This window comes from Lissotriton vulgaris, chromosome 10, assembly GCF_964263255.1.
Source record: "Lissotriton vulgaris chromosome 10, aLisVul1.2, whole genome shotgun sequence".
Lineage (NCBI taxonomy): Eukaryota > Metazoa > Chordata > Amphibia > Caudata > Salamandridae > Lissotriton > Lissotriton vulgaris.
The window spans coordinates 58520789-58539528 of NC_141698.1; the positions used below are offsets into that span (position 1 = coordinate 58520789).

Genomic DNA, 18740 nt, shown 5'->3' on the forward strand with positions numbered 1-18740 from the left:
TGTCGCATCCCTGGATTGTGCAGTGACAAATATAGCTATTTTGGAAAAGGGTGTTACCATTGAATAGGTGCCATCTTGTGGGCATCCGTCTTATCTTGTCATCCCATCACCTCTGTATGTCCTCCTTGCTGCACACCTAATCCATGTTCTTTTAATGATGATTCAATGTGCTGATTACCAGGAAGGTTTCTCTTATATCACATGGTCATTATTGGCAACCGTAGATTTGAAGAAGTGGCTTTTTTTCCTGCTCTTCGAGCATTGAAATAAGTGTTTATTTTGTTAATGTGTTTGAAATGGTTCATTTTTCTCTTCTCTAAACCAGGGCCTGCTATTTATGATTGTAAGTCACCCTCATACCCACGAAAGTGAATCCTCCCAGAGACACGTGTTGAGTCTGATTGCTACAAATCCCAAGCAAGCTCTGAGTGTTCATGTGATGTCGTATGCCCTTCCCAAGGGGTACACTGGAAGGTAAGTGTTCCAAGGGCTCATAAATTGTGTTTACCATTTACAAAACATTTACCAGTATCCTCCTTATTGTAGGAAGGTCTGTAACATCAAAATAGCCCTTCTCTACAAAACCAGCTGTCCCCTGAAGGTTTTAGCAGTGCCTGACATGAAGGAACACTTCCCGCTGTCTGTATAATGCTGTATCAAATGTGTGTTGTGAATACTCAGATAAGCAGTCTCTGCTGTTCCACAGCTTGCATGCTGGGAACATTTAGTTCTTCTCTAAAGATCCTGCTTTCTTTCAGTGTTTATTACATCAAAAGCAACCTTCCTTAAAAAGCTTCTAGACCATCAGGTTATGATAGACTCTACTGATAAACTAGAAGATTGTCGCACAAATCTCCTTGCCAATGAGGGGGTCCTGATCTTTAGACTCTGGCAAGACATGGCCTGCCTGTCTCCCACTTGCCTGCTCACTACGACACATTCTAGACGTTTTGTCTTAGATGTATAACATTGGGTTAAATAAGAATGTTTATTTTATGCAGAATTGATCAGGTACCAAAACTATTAGAAGTGCATTTTCAAGATAGAAAATGTACAGCAAAACAATTCAAAGTAGTTTGTTGAAAAGGTCAAATATAATCTCAGTAAACATCACTTTTATTCCAAGTTTGATTTGTCTCTTCATCACAAATAAAAGAGCTTATCCTGACCACCAGTCTGGCTCCCCGAACGGTCCCTGTCCGCCCTCAGTTATAAAGATGGTTCCTGACATCATTGCAGAACATCTCTCAAACCTGTTTAATAACATGTTCAGAACAGGCATCTTTCGACCCCAATGGCAAAGATCCTCCATACTGTCATTATAGAAAAAAACTAATTAGGATCCCGAAGACCTGGCCAATTATCGACCCATTTCTAGACTTCCCTTCCCAGCGAAAATAGTAGAGAAGGTGATGAATACTCAACTAAAACAGTTCATTAGGGACTCTAACTGCCTGGATCACACTCAATTCGGATTCCGATCTGAACATAGTACAGAGAATACCTTAATCAAGGCCACTGATGAGCTTAAATTCATCCTGGATGGGGGGGGGGGGGGGGTCAGCCGCCCTTATCCTGTTGGATCTGTCCGCGGCATTTGATTCGGTGGATCACTTTACGTTGATTCTCCGTTTGGAATCAAAAGGCATAAAAAATCTCGCCTTTAATCTAGTCTCATCCTTCATATCTGACAGAGAAAACACAATCAACATTGATGCCTTCTCTTCTAGCTGATTCCGTTTGCCCTACGGGATTCCGCAGGGTTCTTCCCTCAGCCCTACACTTTTTAATATATACGTCACTGATCTGGCTTCTTTGGTTGAATCCTTCGGGTTCTCCCTCACCTCCTATGTGGATAATACGCAAATTGTACTAGCAGCCTCCAATGATGTCAACCATGCGCGTCTTCGCATCCACGATTACATGAAATCTATTTATGGCTGGATGAACAAACACCCCCTTAAGCTCAATGCTGGAAAAACCAAGCTGATTATATTTTGCAGTAATCCCCTCGTCTGGACTGCTCCTTGCTGACCAGCTGAGATGGGCCCCATTCCTGTTCCCACCAGGAAAGCCAAGAGTTTAGGTATCATGATTAGGACTCCCAGTTTTCCGTTTAAACTGATTTTTACACATAAATACAGATGGAAAGCTTTTATTCCTTTGTCTGTATTTATTAATAGAAACAGAAAAATACTTAACAAACCGCTTTATGGTGTCCATGTGCCCCTGTAGAAAATCAGTGTCTGAGGCGCACAGGGGCCCACGAAAGAAATCCGAAACTGCTACTGATGTCCTGCAGATTATTCTCCCCTCTAAATCATCCCACCCTCCAGAGTCTGGGCTAAGCACTCTGCTTCCAAGGGAGACTGATCTGTTAATGAGCGAGCCTCTCTCCATCCCAGGCAGCTACAGGCCGAGAGCGCTTATCAACCTTTATCAATAGATCACACACTATTGACCATGCCAGGGGGTTAATTGCCCCCCCCCAGACATCCTGTCAACACCAGGACGATTGTCATCTGTTGTCTCACCATCAGCTCGTAGTAACTACCTTTTCGGAGGCATAGTTTAAAGTGCATTTCTTTGTTGATCTACATGTAAAATTAAAGGCTTAAAGGCCCATCAAGAGAGCTCGTTTAAGGAGGGCCTGGCACCACAGCGAGTTTATGGCTTCATTAACTCCCAAACAGTCTGGGGAACAAAATCTTTGAATATTTTCACTGTAAAGGTCCTGGCTGTCAACGGCAGCAGAAGCTGCGGCCATCCTAAAATGAGTTTGAAACCAGTGTATTGGGGGTCGGTGTTTTCTTTAGTGTCCGTGGCACACCTGCAAAGCCATTCTTCACCGTAAAGCAGTTTTAGTAAAGACCGATATATCGGGCAGTGTCTGCCACTTGACCTCGGAGCACTGTAGATCTGAACCCCGAGGAAGGAAGCCATGCATCTGAAAGTGCACGTGAACATCTGCACGTCTAAGGTACTGCAGTGCCTGGTTCTCAGCTACAGCCCAGAGCCAAGCACAGCACCGAGGTTAGTTACAGGGTGGCAAAGGCAAGCATGTAGTTCAGGTTCATTGGCACACCGGTGGAGCGAGGTGCAGCGCTCTGCCCAAGACGCCGGAGTTCCCATGATGCAGTGATCACCTGGTAATGTGCGCTCGAGCACTCGGATGCAAGGCGGAGAGGACACTGGAATGCAGCCTCTCCCTGGAGAGCAATGCTCGCTCCCAGCCAAGCGCAGAGCCGTCCAATAGAAATTTAGGCATGCAAATGAGTGAGTAGATATTGCCACATCTGAAACCTAACCCTAGCGACTGTCACCAAGTGCCGTTTCGAGCAATGCTTGAATGCTAGCCCTCGTGATTATTCGTCGAAGCCCAGGCCGTAGTTCTTTCTTTTCAAATAAATGGACAATCTTAAGTCACTGTACTTTACAGACCTTGCAGGTAATGACTTACTGCTAACTGTAGCATTTTTAGTACACAGGTATAACCACACGAATACTCTAGGGGTGAGGAGGACACAAGGGTGACTTGTTAAGTAGCTCTCAGCATGTAAAAGCTATATAGATGTCTAATCGTTGACGTTCCACATTTCTGTAGCCCGATCACTAATTGTATTGAGAAAGCCCATTACAAGTGCATTAAACTTGGTGGCCTAAAGTGTCAACCTGTGGGCTCTGTCTTTACATTTATTTTATTAATTATATGGCAATGAGTGTATACATCAACCAAAAAGGTTGTGGGTGGAGGAAATGCAAGAAGTAGATTTGGAGAGACTTGAACGTTGCGGTCAATAAGCGTTAGTGAGGAGTACAGATAGTGAACCACCCGACTTGCCTGGTCATCACTGCTGTGGGAAAAACAGGAAGAAATCAGGAGTCTAATATCCCTGTTTACGTTTCTTGATTTTCACTCAGCTTTATTTTCTTAGCCGCACAGCAGGAATTAAATGACTTCTGTGGGGCTAAGAGTGGATGTAACCCTGCAATGGCAAAATGATTGTGATGTCGCCTTCACTACCCATAGCACTGGTGGTGAATTAACCATGGATGTAAACATATAGGCTCAAGTCTCGGGTTTGCCTCGCCATCCCATGATTCTGACCAAATCCCTTAATGTCCCAGTGTCTGTAAAAATGAAAAGGACCTTGTGTAATCAAACTGTTGCTCATGTTAAGCACTTCAGTACCTTTGGGGCAAAGTCACACTATAAAAAAACGTCAAAAAGTGTGCATTGTCTGTTTAAATAAATGTGAAAAAATACTAGCTGCAGTGTCTTCTTTTGCTTGCCACAGAAATAAATGCGGATAAATACAGATAAAATGATTTAAAAAAAAATATGGATAAATGCAGACGGAAATGTGTAAAAAATAAATACCATAAAACCGGGAGCCCTAATCATGATTGACAATCGCCTACTCCTAGGCAATCAAATCAACACAGTGATCTCCTCTTACAATACCTTGAGAATACTTAAAAAAATATTACGTTGTTTCCACCTTGGTATTGTCCAAGATCGAATTCTGCAAGAGCCTCCACATTTGCCTACAACCTCAACATCTGAACAAATGCAAATCCTTCAAAACTCTGCAGCCAGACTCCTACTGGATTTGCCTGGACACCATTCTGTTTCCTCCGCTCTTAAGGATCTTCATTGGCTGAGAGTCAAAAACAGAATTAAGTTTAAGGCCCTCTGTCTTAGTTATAAAGCCCTCCACGATTCAGGACCTTCCTTTCTAAAGAAAGCACTATCATGGTACATTCCAACAAGAAACCTAAGATATACAGGCTCCTTCAGAATAAATCCCATCAGATTTAAAAAATCTAAATGGGGTAGTAGCAGTTTTACGGTTCGAGCAGCCACATCCTGGAATCTCCTTCCACTGAATCGTAGGTTAGCTCCTTCCCTGTCCCAGTTCAGGAAACTTTTGAAGACCTGGCTTTTCATTCAGTAGGTCCTTTCTTCCGCCCACAGTTGCTTACAGGATCAGTGCCAAGACACCTCTGGGTATACGTTCCGCTTTAGAAATAAGCTTAACATAACATAAATTAGAAACATATGCCATCTGGCAAAGTTCTTTGATATGTTCAATAATTCACGAATAAGGTCTTAACAAATTCTTGCCAGGAGCACCAAAAAATAAAATCTCTTGCATCTATTACGTTCAGCCCCTCATGCACACCCTACGCCATTTCAGATTTGTTTCCGCCATTGGGTCTGGATGCATGCTGAAGGCTCTCCAACAATTGAAATACAATTTCCCAAAAATGATGAGAAGTTCACTGAACATTGACCGGAGTGAAGGTACCAGAGATTTTTTTGTGAAAGGTTTTTCATTGACCGATCCGGAGATTGCACATGCTCATGGGGATGGAGAAGACACCATTCCAGTTTTGCAAAAACTGCCACCACAAGTTTGCTCAGAAGGATCAATTTCTGGTCTGCAACCTCTGCCTGCCTGTAGATCACTGAAGTGAGGACTGTAACGTCTGTTCATTGTTCACCCCAAAGACTTTCAGGGTAAGGGAGCGGCAGAAAAGAGCCCACTATAATATGCATGGCTATGCTGACTGACATATTTGACGTGTCTAGGCGTCCCTATTATGTAATGAAGGACTGGAAGTTAAATGCCACCTGTGGGCTGCAGCGCTAATTATGCTATCCACAGTGGGCCTGTAAAACCAAGGCTCTAGGCCTATCCTTTGTACCCTGACTGCAATAACCCTTTTTGATAGGCAGGAAACCCTTATTTTTAAATATTGTCATCCCACGCCTCGTCACCCATATTGCAGGGTGCCCGATATTTAAAACTGGAGTATGTGTTAAATTAACATAGACCTGTTCCATGGCCCCAAACTTTATTTTCACTGGCCGGGCTGTTGCTGAATCCAAGAAAATATAAAAGTTCAGATTATAAACTTTAATTTGTAACTTTTTACAGGAAAATGCTAGACAAGTCATTCGGAGAGTATATTTCATATTTATTTAAAGTCACATTTGTTGTGAAGTTAGGCTGTTAATAAATATTTAGGAAAAGTCATTTTTAGAAAAGTTACTTTTTTTCTCCCTTATAATCCAGGGGGCAAATTCAGATTGGCCTCCAGCAGCTGCCTAGCCAATTTGAGGCCTTCATGAGGTGTGAAACCTGTTCCCAAAGCAATAAAAATGACCTGGTTCTAGGGAGCTGTTTTTCTTTCCTTTGCAGGGAAGCCAGTTAAGCTGGACCCAGGAACTTTATTACCTTGTAAATGTAAGGTGAGATCTGTAGATGGCGAACCTTTGTCACCTACCCCCCACAAGCCAGGCTGGCACCAAACCAATTCGGAGTGGACCTACCCCCAAAACTGGTGTGGAGTGCACACCGGGGAGGGGACTGCTGATTTGACTGGCCACACCTCTGGGTGGACACAAGCTTTGCACAAGGCATAAAGGTTTCTCTATTAGTTGCGGTGTGACTAGGAGATAACCAACCCACTGGCTAGTTTCAAACATATATGTGGCACCACAAGGAATCCTCCTCAGAACTCTTTCTGGACCTCCAGGATGATCAGAAGAGGACTGGACCTGCTGTCTGACCTGAGAGGGACTCATAAGGACTGGACCTGCTCCCTTTTGTACACATAACAAAGAAGTGGACTCAAAGGGTCAATTGGTTAGCCTCCTCTGTGGATACCCGAATACAACACTCTGCAAGAGGCGTTTTTATTTCCTGAAGTGCCTGGTACCAACTAAACCTGGACTGGGTCTTGCCAGTAGCCTCTGCTGGAGTGACTCCTGGCCCCCAAGAGCTGCCTCTGAGCTCAAGGGAGCCTTAGAAGTGACCCAGAGGAACATTTCCAGAAACACTGGAAAGTGGGAACGTGGAAAACTGTTGGACTTATGAGACCTCCAGAACAGTAAGGGGGAACCATCCTTAGATATAGATTCAGGCTTGCCCCGCTGGAGAATTTCGAGCTCTATAAAAAGAATAAGTTATTAGGTAAAATCCATGACTGGGCCGAATCTGCTTGGTTTATCCAATCCATTCTCTATTGCTGTCAGATTGATATCGCGCCTAGATCCCGGCCTACCGCTTCCTTAGACTCGTTTTTCTGGAGTGCCATTTTTTACACAGAACTTTAACAATTCATATCTAAAGGTTCCCTTGTTGGATTCTTGTTGTTTTCAAGTCATTTTGTTAAATTTTAATACCTTTTTATAATTTGGTTTGATATTTTTTATTGTTTGGTGTTTTGACCCTATTAATATTTTGGCACTGCATAAATTCTTTAACGTTGCCCTAAATTAAGACTCTCTTCTCTGTGCCATAGCTACCGTACTACCCGGGGGTTGAACTCAGGTTACTTTAGTGACTTTAGGGTTTACCCTGACAAGTTATTATTAATATTCCTTGGGGTGGGTGAGATTGGAATATGGGTCAGGTTTTGCTATGCCAAAGTAAGTAGGAGGAGGGAACTGATCATTGTTTTGGGAAGGCTTATGGTGAAAATCTCTGGAATGGTAAGACAATGCTGAGTCTAGCATGTGCTTGCCTTCGGCAAGAAAGAGTTTCCATGAGACCTTCTAATTTAAAAGACTATGCTCCATGTTTTAAAATAGAATTCACTGAAGTGGTGGAGGAGATCGGTAATAGAAGGTTTGTAAGAGTTGAAGGACATTTTCTGTGGCAGGGATGTGTGGAATAAACATAACTTATTTCGCAGCATACTCTACCTTTTGTCCTCTTTTCACGTGGGTTGTAGAAATGGTAGACATTTGGAACAGAAGAAACAAAACACAAGAAGGGAGATCAGAGGTGGACACACTTACAAAACACAAGAAGGGAGATCAGAGGTGGACACACTTACAAAACACAAGAAGGAAGATCAGAGGTGGACACACTTCCATACAATGTGTAGTAGAAATCTGAACAATGGGGACTCAGGCAATGGGCGGTCTCTGAGGTGGTTGTGGTATTAAAGGGAAACTTTGATCTTTTTTTTCTATGGGAATTCCTTAGTATTGCTTTTAAAAAAACACCACAGTGCTCCCATATCCACACCAGGGAAAGATTCAAGCCGGTGAGTCTACGAGCTATCCAATTCCTGAGAACTGAAGAAGCTGAAACAGAAATGTGAAGGATACGATTCAAGTACTGTTAGAAATAAAAACATAACATTTGTAGGCCATTTTACTGATCTATCATGAAGCAACCTTGACCACTGAAACCTTGTCCTGACACATTAAAGTTGTCTCATCTCAGTGGGTGAGTCTTTGTGAATAATTCCAAACGCTTACTACGCTAATGTTTCTGCAAATGTCTGTTGTATATTCTCTCTGAGTGATTGTGTGAGGATTGCTTAGTTTTTTAATTTTTTTTACCGCAATGGATTCATTAATAAGAGATCGTAATAGATAATCCTTTGACCTCCTCCAATGCCCTGCTAAGCCTGTTGATGGTTAATGTTGAGCCTCTTAAACTCATTACGCAGCTAGATCCAGCAGATATTTTGGTATCAATCACCAACCGCCCAGCCCATATTTTCATGCTCTATTATTATTATAGAGTTTTATAAAGCGCATGGTTACGCGCCCCGGCGTGTCCCCGCGCTGAGAGCGAAGTATGGAGTATTCAGATCAAGAGGTTACAGCAGTGCTAGGCGGAAGAGGTAGGTTATTAGGGCTCTTCGGAACTTGGCCTCAGAATGTTCGAGGAACACAAAACAAACGTAGCACTTCTGAAGCACCTTGCACATTATTGTATAGATGTCACACATTTTCGAATATCAATAGAAGTAATTGAAGGATTGCTGCGAGCAGTGAAACCTAACAAACATATGTAGGATACTGCTTAAGGCTGAATTAAAGTTAAATGTTCCACTACTCACCTCTGATCTTTGCCATCATCAGTATTTCATTAAGCAAAGAGTGATATTCATTGCAGCTTCTGATTGAGACAAAATTACAGCATCACTTTAGAAAGCCAGGACTCAGCGAACATGAACTAACATGCATGTACTGCATTGGAGAAAGCTGTGACTGCTTAACTTCAGAATCATCCTCCATTTGAGATTCCATCCCAGACACAGCAAATTAGGTGAAGTAGCAGCTATGGGAGGCCCTTTTTGTCTTGGTTCAGAACTGTCTAGGATGTTCACACCGGTTTCTTCAAAAGTGTTTATTGCAAATGTATCTGAAATATTTGGACAATGTTATCCGCATCTACCAACCCAGTAGGTCGCTTAGATTAGCTGGCAAATGACTGTTGGTCATACCCCCCTTTAGACTACAACCTTCTTTAGACTATTAACTTAGGCTGTTGCTCGAATGTGGAAAAAGTAATTTCATAAAAAAGCTTACGTTTGAACAGGTTGCCGGGGGATGTGTTATTATCGCAGGCTACAGGCTGGACATGTCACCCAACCCATTCCGCCTGCTATGTGCTCCTGTTTGAGAGTTGACAATCCTGCATAATCTTTACATTTAAATAATGTTAATATTGTTCCTAAAATAGAGAAGCCTAAGAAAGCACTTGTGAAAGGTGCAAGGCATTGTGGGAGAAAGAAAGCCTTTGTAGCTGATGCCCTATTAAGTTATGCATTTGATTCCCTCAACATACCCCCAAATGTGAAATGCTTCAGATAAATGGTAACTACATCCTCAGTGACTGGAAGAGGTGATACTATGCTTTACCTAATGATTCTGCTAAGGCAAGAAGAGACTAACTGAGAAATGATCTCACTCAATTTCGAGAAAGAAAATCGGATCAGAGGATCAAATGTTGAAAATGGTAAATTTGTCCGACCATTTTATGGCTGGTAAATTAGGTTTTCGTAAGGCCGAGCTGTTGGTGAACTGATACTCTCTGCTTCTCACAGAACTTCCACAACTTCAGTCCTGTTGATGACACTCTTGTCAAATAGAGACCCTAGGAGGGAGCATTTTCTATCCAAGGCAGTATTGGAATTCTCCAGTCATTAAGGCATCCAGATGCTAAATGGAAAGCCCTGTATATCCCATCGATGAAACACCTATAGACCGAATCTGTTGCCATAATACTTTGAATACAGCTTTTTTTACTTGGTCATTGAAGACCCAGTTAAAGAAACACTTATCTGGTACAACCAGTCTCCCAAATGGCTCATTCTCAACATTAACCTGGGTCTAAATAAAGCCCTTAGTCTTTTTCTGTGGTGCCTGACTCCCTGTGATTCATGTATGGGGAATGAATTGAAATGTTATGAAACAGCTGTGCAGTAGTAACTAATAGTAAACACTCAAATATTGAGAATTAGCAAGATGCACTGTTCGCAGGCTTATTTTTATCAACTTGTAGCTATTATAAAATGCATCCTCCATCTTTCCAGCACCTCTTCCTGTTAAATTTATATGCTGAACTGCAGCTTGCTGAAATATATATTTTATGAATGTGTGCATACAAAATTTACCTCTTTGTAGAACACTGGCTTCACTAAAATTGTTTTGCATTGATTATAGATATCTAGAAGGAGACCTGAAAGACCACATGGCAGTCGCTGTGTTGACTACCGGAAGTATTGCACTCTGGGATCTACACCTGGGACATTGCACTGTGCTGCTTCCACCCAGCTCCCTGGGGAAGTGGTCTTTGGTCAAGTGGTGCATGGTGGAATCCCATCTGTTCGCTGGACAGAAAGATGGCAGCGTGTATGTATACAAGTACTCTGAAATGTGTGAGGAGAAGACGTGAGCAGAAGCCTGGCACACTCGCCAAAGTTCTATATTTCATCGCATCTAAGAACAGTCTTGTTGGAAAAAAAATTCAAAGTGTAGAACAATCATTATGTTAAGAATATTTCCTTAGTACCAAAGTTGCAGTTGTGTTACTGTTTTTTCTTCCATCACAGGACCATACAGAGAGTATCCTGCAGCTTACCCTCTCATTTTTTCACGGTCACAGAACAACTGCAGAACATAGACATGGTTTTGGTGTGGCGATAACAGGTGGCCATTTTAAATAGTGCTTGATGTTCATATTTGTTTTAATCAGCCCCTCTTCCCCACGCGTGTCCACTGTAATTTAAGAAACCTTAAAAGTCCATAATTTCAAGATGTCAGCAGGGATAGCTTCCTGTTTGTATGGGGGGTTTCATGTCTACGGCTTATGGCAGGAGTCTGGGTTTCTTGTATATAAACCCATCTAAGCCACCAGTGTAGGTCTGATCACAAATCAGATAGATGACAATGTCCAGTATGCTACTGTAATTTAAAGTAGTGGGTCTGGCTAGATATAAAAGGTTCTTCAAGCCCTGTTTATATCCTACACACTGAGGCACTATGTGACGCCTGGCACTTTTCCATGGTTTTAATGAACATTTTGTCTACTATTTGAATGTCTTGAATTATTACACCACACTCTAAACTTACTACCTTTAAAATGGGATTTTAATAATAATCTGTTTAGGAAACCTTCTATATTATTTTCTGCAGATCGCACAAAGAGATTAATTAATAGGATTATGGGCTCACTTCCAACATTCACTTGTTCCTATGTTTGTGTACAGTTTCTTTCTTCATGTTGGTGAATACGACAGCTCTTTTGTGTTCCTTTGGAGATGTATAATGTGAGTGATGGCCTAGTTACATCACACTTGCCATGTGCAATATTTGCATGTATATTGTTGTTTTTGGAGTAAGTTATAATGTATAAAAGATGTTTGTATATACATTTTGAGTGATTTGTTTCTTATATTATAAAAGCAGTGAACATTTGTGTTTTCCAGGGAAAATTATTCCTGGCTTACTTATAGTGCCATCTGTATTATATAAATACTTCCTTTTTCACTGGGCAATCTCACAAAGCATTGATGACTGTGTAACTGAGGTGTGAGTTTTATTTGTATGGAGACAAACATTAGACCAATACTTTTGTTAAGGATGTTGATCTGTGGATTGTGTCAGGACAGGAGGTGAGGATTATACTTGACTTTCTCTACTGTAACATTTTAGCAGCTATGAAACATTTACAGGATTCAGTACAGAACTGTTTGGGAGCTAGAAAGTACAAACGTGACTTCCATAAGCCAATCCCATAACATCAGTCTTGTCAAGTCACACCAGGCTTCTTTCTTTGCTGCTCAGCAGCTCAAATAAGTGCAGTTTTTATTCTCTAGAACTAGATTTAAAAAATGAATGTTCATCAGTATCTATATTTTTGGGAACCTAGAACTGTATTTGCTTGAGTTTAGAGTATGTTTGTCCTTTGCTTTCAAGGCATTTCATTTAATTTCCCCTCTGATTCCCAACATGGTTCTCAAAGATTAGTGAAACCACCAGAAGCCATGGGTAGTGAAATGACAAGTTAATAGTGTGACTACAATGTGGTGCTGTGGGTTAAGCTTTTGGTCCTGTAGAAGGTACCTTTTGGTCATTTATAGGCTTGACAGACTGCTGTGCACCCTGATTGATCTTCTTACTGAGTTATGGTGGAAAGAGGTGCAACACATCTCCCGCTCGTTGTTTACGATGGGCTGCACAAAGGTTGGTGCACATTGGTCCACAGTCCTCTGGCTAGCCCCATTGTGCTCCAATGTGCCATTTTATGAAGCACAACAGTTGCTCCTAATCTGAAATTAGTAAAACCAAAATGAAGTAGATTAGCAGTCCATGCTTATTTACTGAATAATTAGCGAACTACAATCAATATTGAACAGTATGTAAGATTTAAAAATGTGTTTGGTGCTCATACATGACACGCAAGGGATGCGAAATTGGCGCATGGCACTCAGTTAGAAACACCCCTAACAAGATAACAATAATAAGGTTTGTGAGTCCAAAAGGTCAACAGGGTTTCAATCCTTCAGGGGTAAAGGATCATCATCAGGACTTAGATTATACTTGACCTGACTAAGGATAACATAGTACTGGAAGAGAATGAGGATAACATTTGGAATTTTGATACAATTAAGACGTGTCTGGTTGAAGAAAGACATGTATTACTCACACCGAGTTCCAATAATTTTGAGGAAACAAAAAAAAAATGTAGAGAAGCATTACTCCAAAGGAACAAGGATACCATAGCCCATTTCAATCCAGCACTGGGTTTCGTCTATGCAAGAGCTATTGGCAATGTATTTTAGCCATGTTGAACACCAGTGTAGCTGTTTTTCAGCATGGTAAAAGTTAGTGGCATGTAGTGGGGTGGTGTTCGATAGATTTTAGTGGAGCAGATTGGGGTAGAGTGGAATGGGGTAGATTGGGGTGGAGTGGAGTTTAATGGGGTAGATTGAAGCGGAGTAGGGCAGATTTGGGTGGGGTGGTTTGAAGTGGGGTAGATTGGAGTGAGACAGTGATTTAGATTGGGGTTGGGGAAACAGGTGGATTGGAGTAAAGTGGGATAGGTTGGGGTGGGATACATTGGGGTAAAGTGTGGTGGGATAGATTGGAGTGAGGTGGGTTGGGGTAAATTGGAGACGGGTAGATTGGGGAAGAGTCGAGTGGGGTGGAGTAGATTACGGTGAAGCGAGGTAGATTGGGTGGGGTAGAGTAGAGTGGAGTAAGGAAGTGTGGTAAATTGGGGCGGTGTAAATTGGATTGGAGTGGGGTAGATTAGAGAAGAGTGGGTATGGGTGGATTGGAGAAGAGGAGTAGGGTAGATATGAGTGTTGGGTGGATTGGAGTGGGGTAGGTATGAGTGGGGTTGATTTCAGTGGGGTAGATATGAGTGGAGTGGGGGAGATATGTGGAGTGGGGTAAATTGGAGTGGAATGGATTGGAGTGGATTGGGGTAGAGTGTGATGGGTAGATTGGAGTGGAGTAGAATGGGTAGATTGGAGTGGAGTGGAATGGGTAGAGTGGAGTGGAATGGGGGAATTTGGTATATATTGGATCGTAGTTTAGTGGATTGGGATAGATTGGAGTGGGTAGATTGGGATAGAGTGGGGTGAGGTGTGGTAGAGTGGAGTGGGGTAGATTGGATTGGAGTGGGTTAGATTGGAGTGTGGTAGACTGGAGTGAGTGAGATTGGAGTGGAGTGCTGTAAATTGGGGTAAAGTAGAGTAGACTGGAGTGGGGTAGAGTGAAGTGAGGTAGATGACGATAGAGTGGCGTGGGGTATATTGGAGTGGAGTTGGTTAGATTGGAGTAGAGTGTGGTCGATTGGAGTTAGGTAGATTGTGATTGATTGGAATGCATTTGACTGAGGTAGATTAGAGTGGAGTAGATAGGTGTGGATTGGAGTTGTGCAGATTGGAGCAGAGTGAGGTTGATTTGAGTGGCGTGCAGTAGAGTGAGGTGGCGTAGATTGGGTTAGATTGAGTAGAGTTGAGCAGATTGTAGAGGAGTGGAGTAAATCGTAGTAGAGTGTAGAGGGGTAGATTGGATCATAGTGGAGTGGAGTGGATTAGGGTAGACTGGAGTGGAGCAGTTGAATTTGGGTTAGAGTGGAATGGAGTAGGGCAGATTGGGGTGGGGTGGATTAAGTGAGGTACATTGGGTTAGGTTGGATAGAGTGGGGTAGATTGTTGTGAAGTGGACGGGGTCGAATGAGGTGGAATGATTGTGTAGGTTGAAATGGAGTGGAGGGGCGTAGAGTAGAATGGTGTGTTGTACCATGGAGTGAGTGGAGTAAAGTGGCGTGGCGTGCTGCGGAGTGTCTTAGAGTAGAGAGGTGTTGAGTGGAGTGTCGTATAATGGAGTGGCATGGCGTAAAGTGTTGTGAAGTGGCGTATTGTGGAGTATGCTTGTGTGGTAGCACACTTCCATTACAAACAAAACATTTGCAATTGAAATGACCAATACATTTGCACTGACATACCGTTTTACTGCGCACAAACGATAATACATGGAAATGTTATCACCTAGTGTATTGATGTGTTTGATCGTATTCAAATATTTGTTTTCACCACACTTAGGATTTCTTTTTAACCACTTCCATGCTGGTGACGAACCCCAGCCGTCACGCTCTGCGGCGCTCGTGTGCTGATGACGGCTGGGGTTCGTCACGGCCCCGCCCTGTTCTTTTGTTTACCGCACAGCGGCGGAAACGGCCCAGCATGGAAGGGGTTAATGTGCTTTATTTGTACTTATCCTAATTCTAATATATTCTGAAACATCAGCAGAGTTCATTTTTGTTGTGTGCTAGAAAACAAAATAACATCCTGCACCCTCTCCTCTCACATCAGTACCCAGCAGGACTGTCACATAAAGTATTTTACTTTTAAGTCGGAGAAAGAAAAGTAGACTCCAAGCTCCCTTGCAAGACAGTCTGACATTTGACCTCCTTCTTTGAATGCACAGCAAATGGGACCAGATAAGAACAAGATTTAATGACCTGTTTACAGAAACCGAGTATTCAGAGAGGTAAACTAGGGATGCTCATTGGAGGGACAAACTCAAGCTGGACAGACTAAAGCAAATAAAGCCAACAAATCGAAAACAAGCAAAAGTATGTTACAAACCACAAAGCCAATAGTAAGCAATGGGTGAAATGCATTCCCATGGAAGCTTTCAGAATGCCCCAAGAAGTAATAAGCAAAACAGACAGCTGTGTCTGGTAAGCTGCAACCTAAAAGAGGGAGTGGCAGGAAAGGAATTGGTTAAATCTAACTTGAGCAGAGTAAAATGCTCGAATTCCAAGGATAGAAGAGGATTGATTGGCCGGAGGCTGTAAGAAACTGCATGGGTCTTAATAAATGGTTTAAGATTTCCAGGTAGAGTTTTAGGAACATTGGGTCAGAGTACAAGGCCGAGGCCCATTGTATTTTTTTTTCCACCAAGGTGTGCGTCTGTTGATGGAAAACAAAATAGCGCAGAAGAAAGCTAAAGAGGCTACCTGGCAGTCAGTTTTACACCTACCTTGTTTTCTAAGCAATATTTGTCTACTACAAAAAGGGAAAAGGGTCAAGGCCAGTGTAAAAGCTGAAAGAGTTCAATGTGTGACTGGTTTATAGGCACTTTATGATGATTTTGTTAAAAGGTGACTGGTTGGCAAGGTTGGCCTTGAAAGATAGCTACCTGATGGTTTTGATTTTGGAGCACAGAAGGTTCATGCAATTTGTTTGAAAGGAGCAAATTTACAAGAGAAGCTGACCTTGGAACATCTGAGGATGATGTGGGTTTGCGTAATAATTTACCCAGCTGATGTAATTTTTAAAGTCATTGATTAACAGTTTCTTTTATTAATCCAAGGACGGAAGTCAAGCTCCTGCAAGTCCTTGGACTTGTTGTGGGTAGAGACAAATCAAAGGTGACCCAAAGCAGGCAGTGGCATTTGTGGGGCTTGTGATGGAATTGATATCGGACTCCAACATCCTCAGAGTAAGATCAGGAAAAAGGAACTATGCAGTGTCTTGAAAGCAGATTTGATATTTTACCATCACTTGGTGAGGTATGGGAGACGATACGCTTCTTCTAAACATGCCTATTTTTCCTGGTTCTCTGTATTACAGAGTTGTCGGGAGGCTGAGGCTCCAACATTTGCACGAATCTTAGGGCTATGCTAAGATAGTTTGTCAGAAGAATCCAGGCAAGAAATGTAGTAGTGGTTAGATCACATTGACGTATGGACTGGCGGGGCTATTTTCGTATTGTTGCTGGATATTATATTAAAGCAGGATGCCAGCAAATGCAGTTAAGGTACCAGACACAAATAGGTCTACAGTTTTCAACAGGCGGAACTTAGACGTGGAACTTGCTTGTAACTCTTGAAAGACTCTTCTTCAATAAGGTGCCTCCTGAAGGACAACATAGGATGCTGCAAGCTGTTGAAGACGGACAATATGTCCGTGGTTAGGTACTCCAATCATCAGGGTCATTTGAGGTCCGTGTTTCTTGCTCTTGTCAGAACTGGCAATAGGTGACTGGTATTACTGCCTGAATGATTATATAATGATGAAGGAATTTTCACTTGTTATGCTAGTCTGGCTTCCAGTGAAGCAGAGGATCTCATTCAAGGTTTTGTGCTACTGCTATAAAGCTTTGAGAAATAGTGGCCCTCTGTACCCACAGCCTTTTATTCGCCCAAACCACTCTGAGGAATGTCAGATCATCTGGGGCTAGGAGTGTCTGCATCCCGAAAGTTAAGAGTGCGCCTTGGTGGCAGCTCTTTTAGCTTTCTAGCTTCAAAACTGTAGAATTTGCTGCTTTTTTGTTTGTCCAACAGGCACCTTCGGGACTCCTTTTTAGGGAAAAATTTAAAAATGTGGCTGTTCAGATAGAATGTATCTGTTAGTTTTTGCGAGTGGGGAGCACACAGAATCTTGGGCCTCAGCGCTGAGACACTTGGTTCTAAAATAGCTATGCGCCTTACAAGCTCTACTATTATTATTAGGCAGAGTACCTGGTGGGGAAACCAGTGTGGTAGCAGAGAAGAACTCCCAGTAATTGGAAGTTGGATACAGAGATGTTTTCCGGCCCAGATACACAGACTGCGACCTTATGTCCTTGATATGTTCCTCTTAAACCTAAACATGAACCATTCAACGTTTTTCAGCTGGAGTCCGGATCTGGGGGTGACGGCTTTGGATGCCTTCCTGCTACACTCAGAAAAGGATGGTAATTATGCCTTCTCTCCACTATGATCACCATCATGGAGAAATCTGAGCAAGAGCTGAAGGACACCTTTGCCCGGTGGCTGCCGCTCTGCCTCAGTTTGAACCATTTGGGTAAGAATGGACATTTTTGGTAATGTTGCTGTGTACTTCATGTATGTTAGGAGGACATACTACAGGAACGTTGGCACATTGGTGAGACTTGATTACGGGGGAGTTTTGGGAATTTACAATTGGGTGTCCCTTCTTGCAGAGGGATTTATAGAAAATTACCTATGCTACCTTTGTGCTAGAAGTGTTCACGTCCGACTGGCAAAGTAGTCTTTTCGATCACACTTAAGCTCTGTTGATTGTAATGTGGTTTGACCATACCCTTGTGATCTGCATAAAAAAGCAAGGAGGTATGAATTTTTACTAGCTCAACGTTAAAAAAATGCTTTATTATAATAGGTTTACGTACGGTGTACACAGTGATGTGCCCAAACCATATTACTCATGTAAATGTTGCTGTGCTACTCCTCTTGGACCTCTCGGCTGCCTTTGACACAGTTGACCGTGAAGCTTTGAAATAAAGACTCTAAGAAGCCGGCATAGAGGGAACTACTCTAGACTGGATCGCGCCCTACCTTCGAAACAGAACTAATGTCATCCATTCCCCACCTTTCTCGTCCAAACCATACTCCACAAAAGCAGGGGTCCCTCAAGGTTCTATCATCTCGTCCATGCTTTTCAACATCTACATGAAGTCATTACCGGTACTGATCCATCAATTTCACCTCACGTGCTATAACTATGCAGATGACACGCAAATACTCCTTCAACTGAAATGGCCCATAGACATTGAAAAATCCCCAATTTTCAGCTGTCTCAGAGCCGTGGATCAGTGGATGACTTGGCACCATCTCAACATGAATGCTTCAAAAACGGAAATGCTCACGTGTGGCGATTGGAAACCATACGACCCGCTTGCAGCCTGGCCTGATGAACTGGGATCACCACCTAAATTACCGAAGGAAGTAAGAAACCTCGGAATGACCATGGACTCCAAGCTGTCAATGAATGACCAAGTGGACAAACTAGGTAAGGTCATGATCGGTGAGCACTAATTGGAAGATCCCTATGAGTGGGCGTCACCCATTACGGATGGGGGCGCTCGGGGGAGGTGGCCATTGGCCCCTCAACGGGGAGGCGGTCCCTTCTAAGGATGGGTCGCCGAAAGGAAAGGGAAG

At 42.6% G+C, this 18740-nt stretch overlaps 1 protein-coding gene across 1 annotated transcript in view; it reads left to right on the forward strand.

Moving 5' to 3' along the window:
* The window catches only part of PALB2 (partner and localizer of BRCA2), a 76408-nt gene extending 64720 nt beyond the window's left edge, over nucleotides 1-11688 (forward strand). Inside the window, exons 13-14 of the mRNA XM_086940453.1 lie at nucleotides 326-474; nucleotides 10481-11688. Coding sequence (XP_086796579.1) covers nucleotides 326-474; nucleotides 10481-10712 — 381 coding nt within the window. The 3' untranslated portion in view covers nucleotides 10713-11688. The remainder of the gene's footprint in view (nucleotides 1-325; nucleotides 475-10480) is intronic.
* Nucleotides 11689-18740: the final 7052 nt, after the last annotated feature.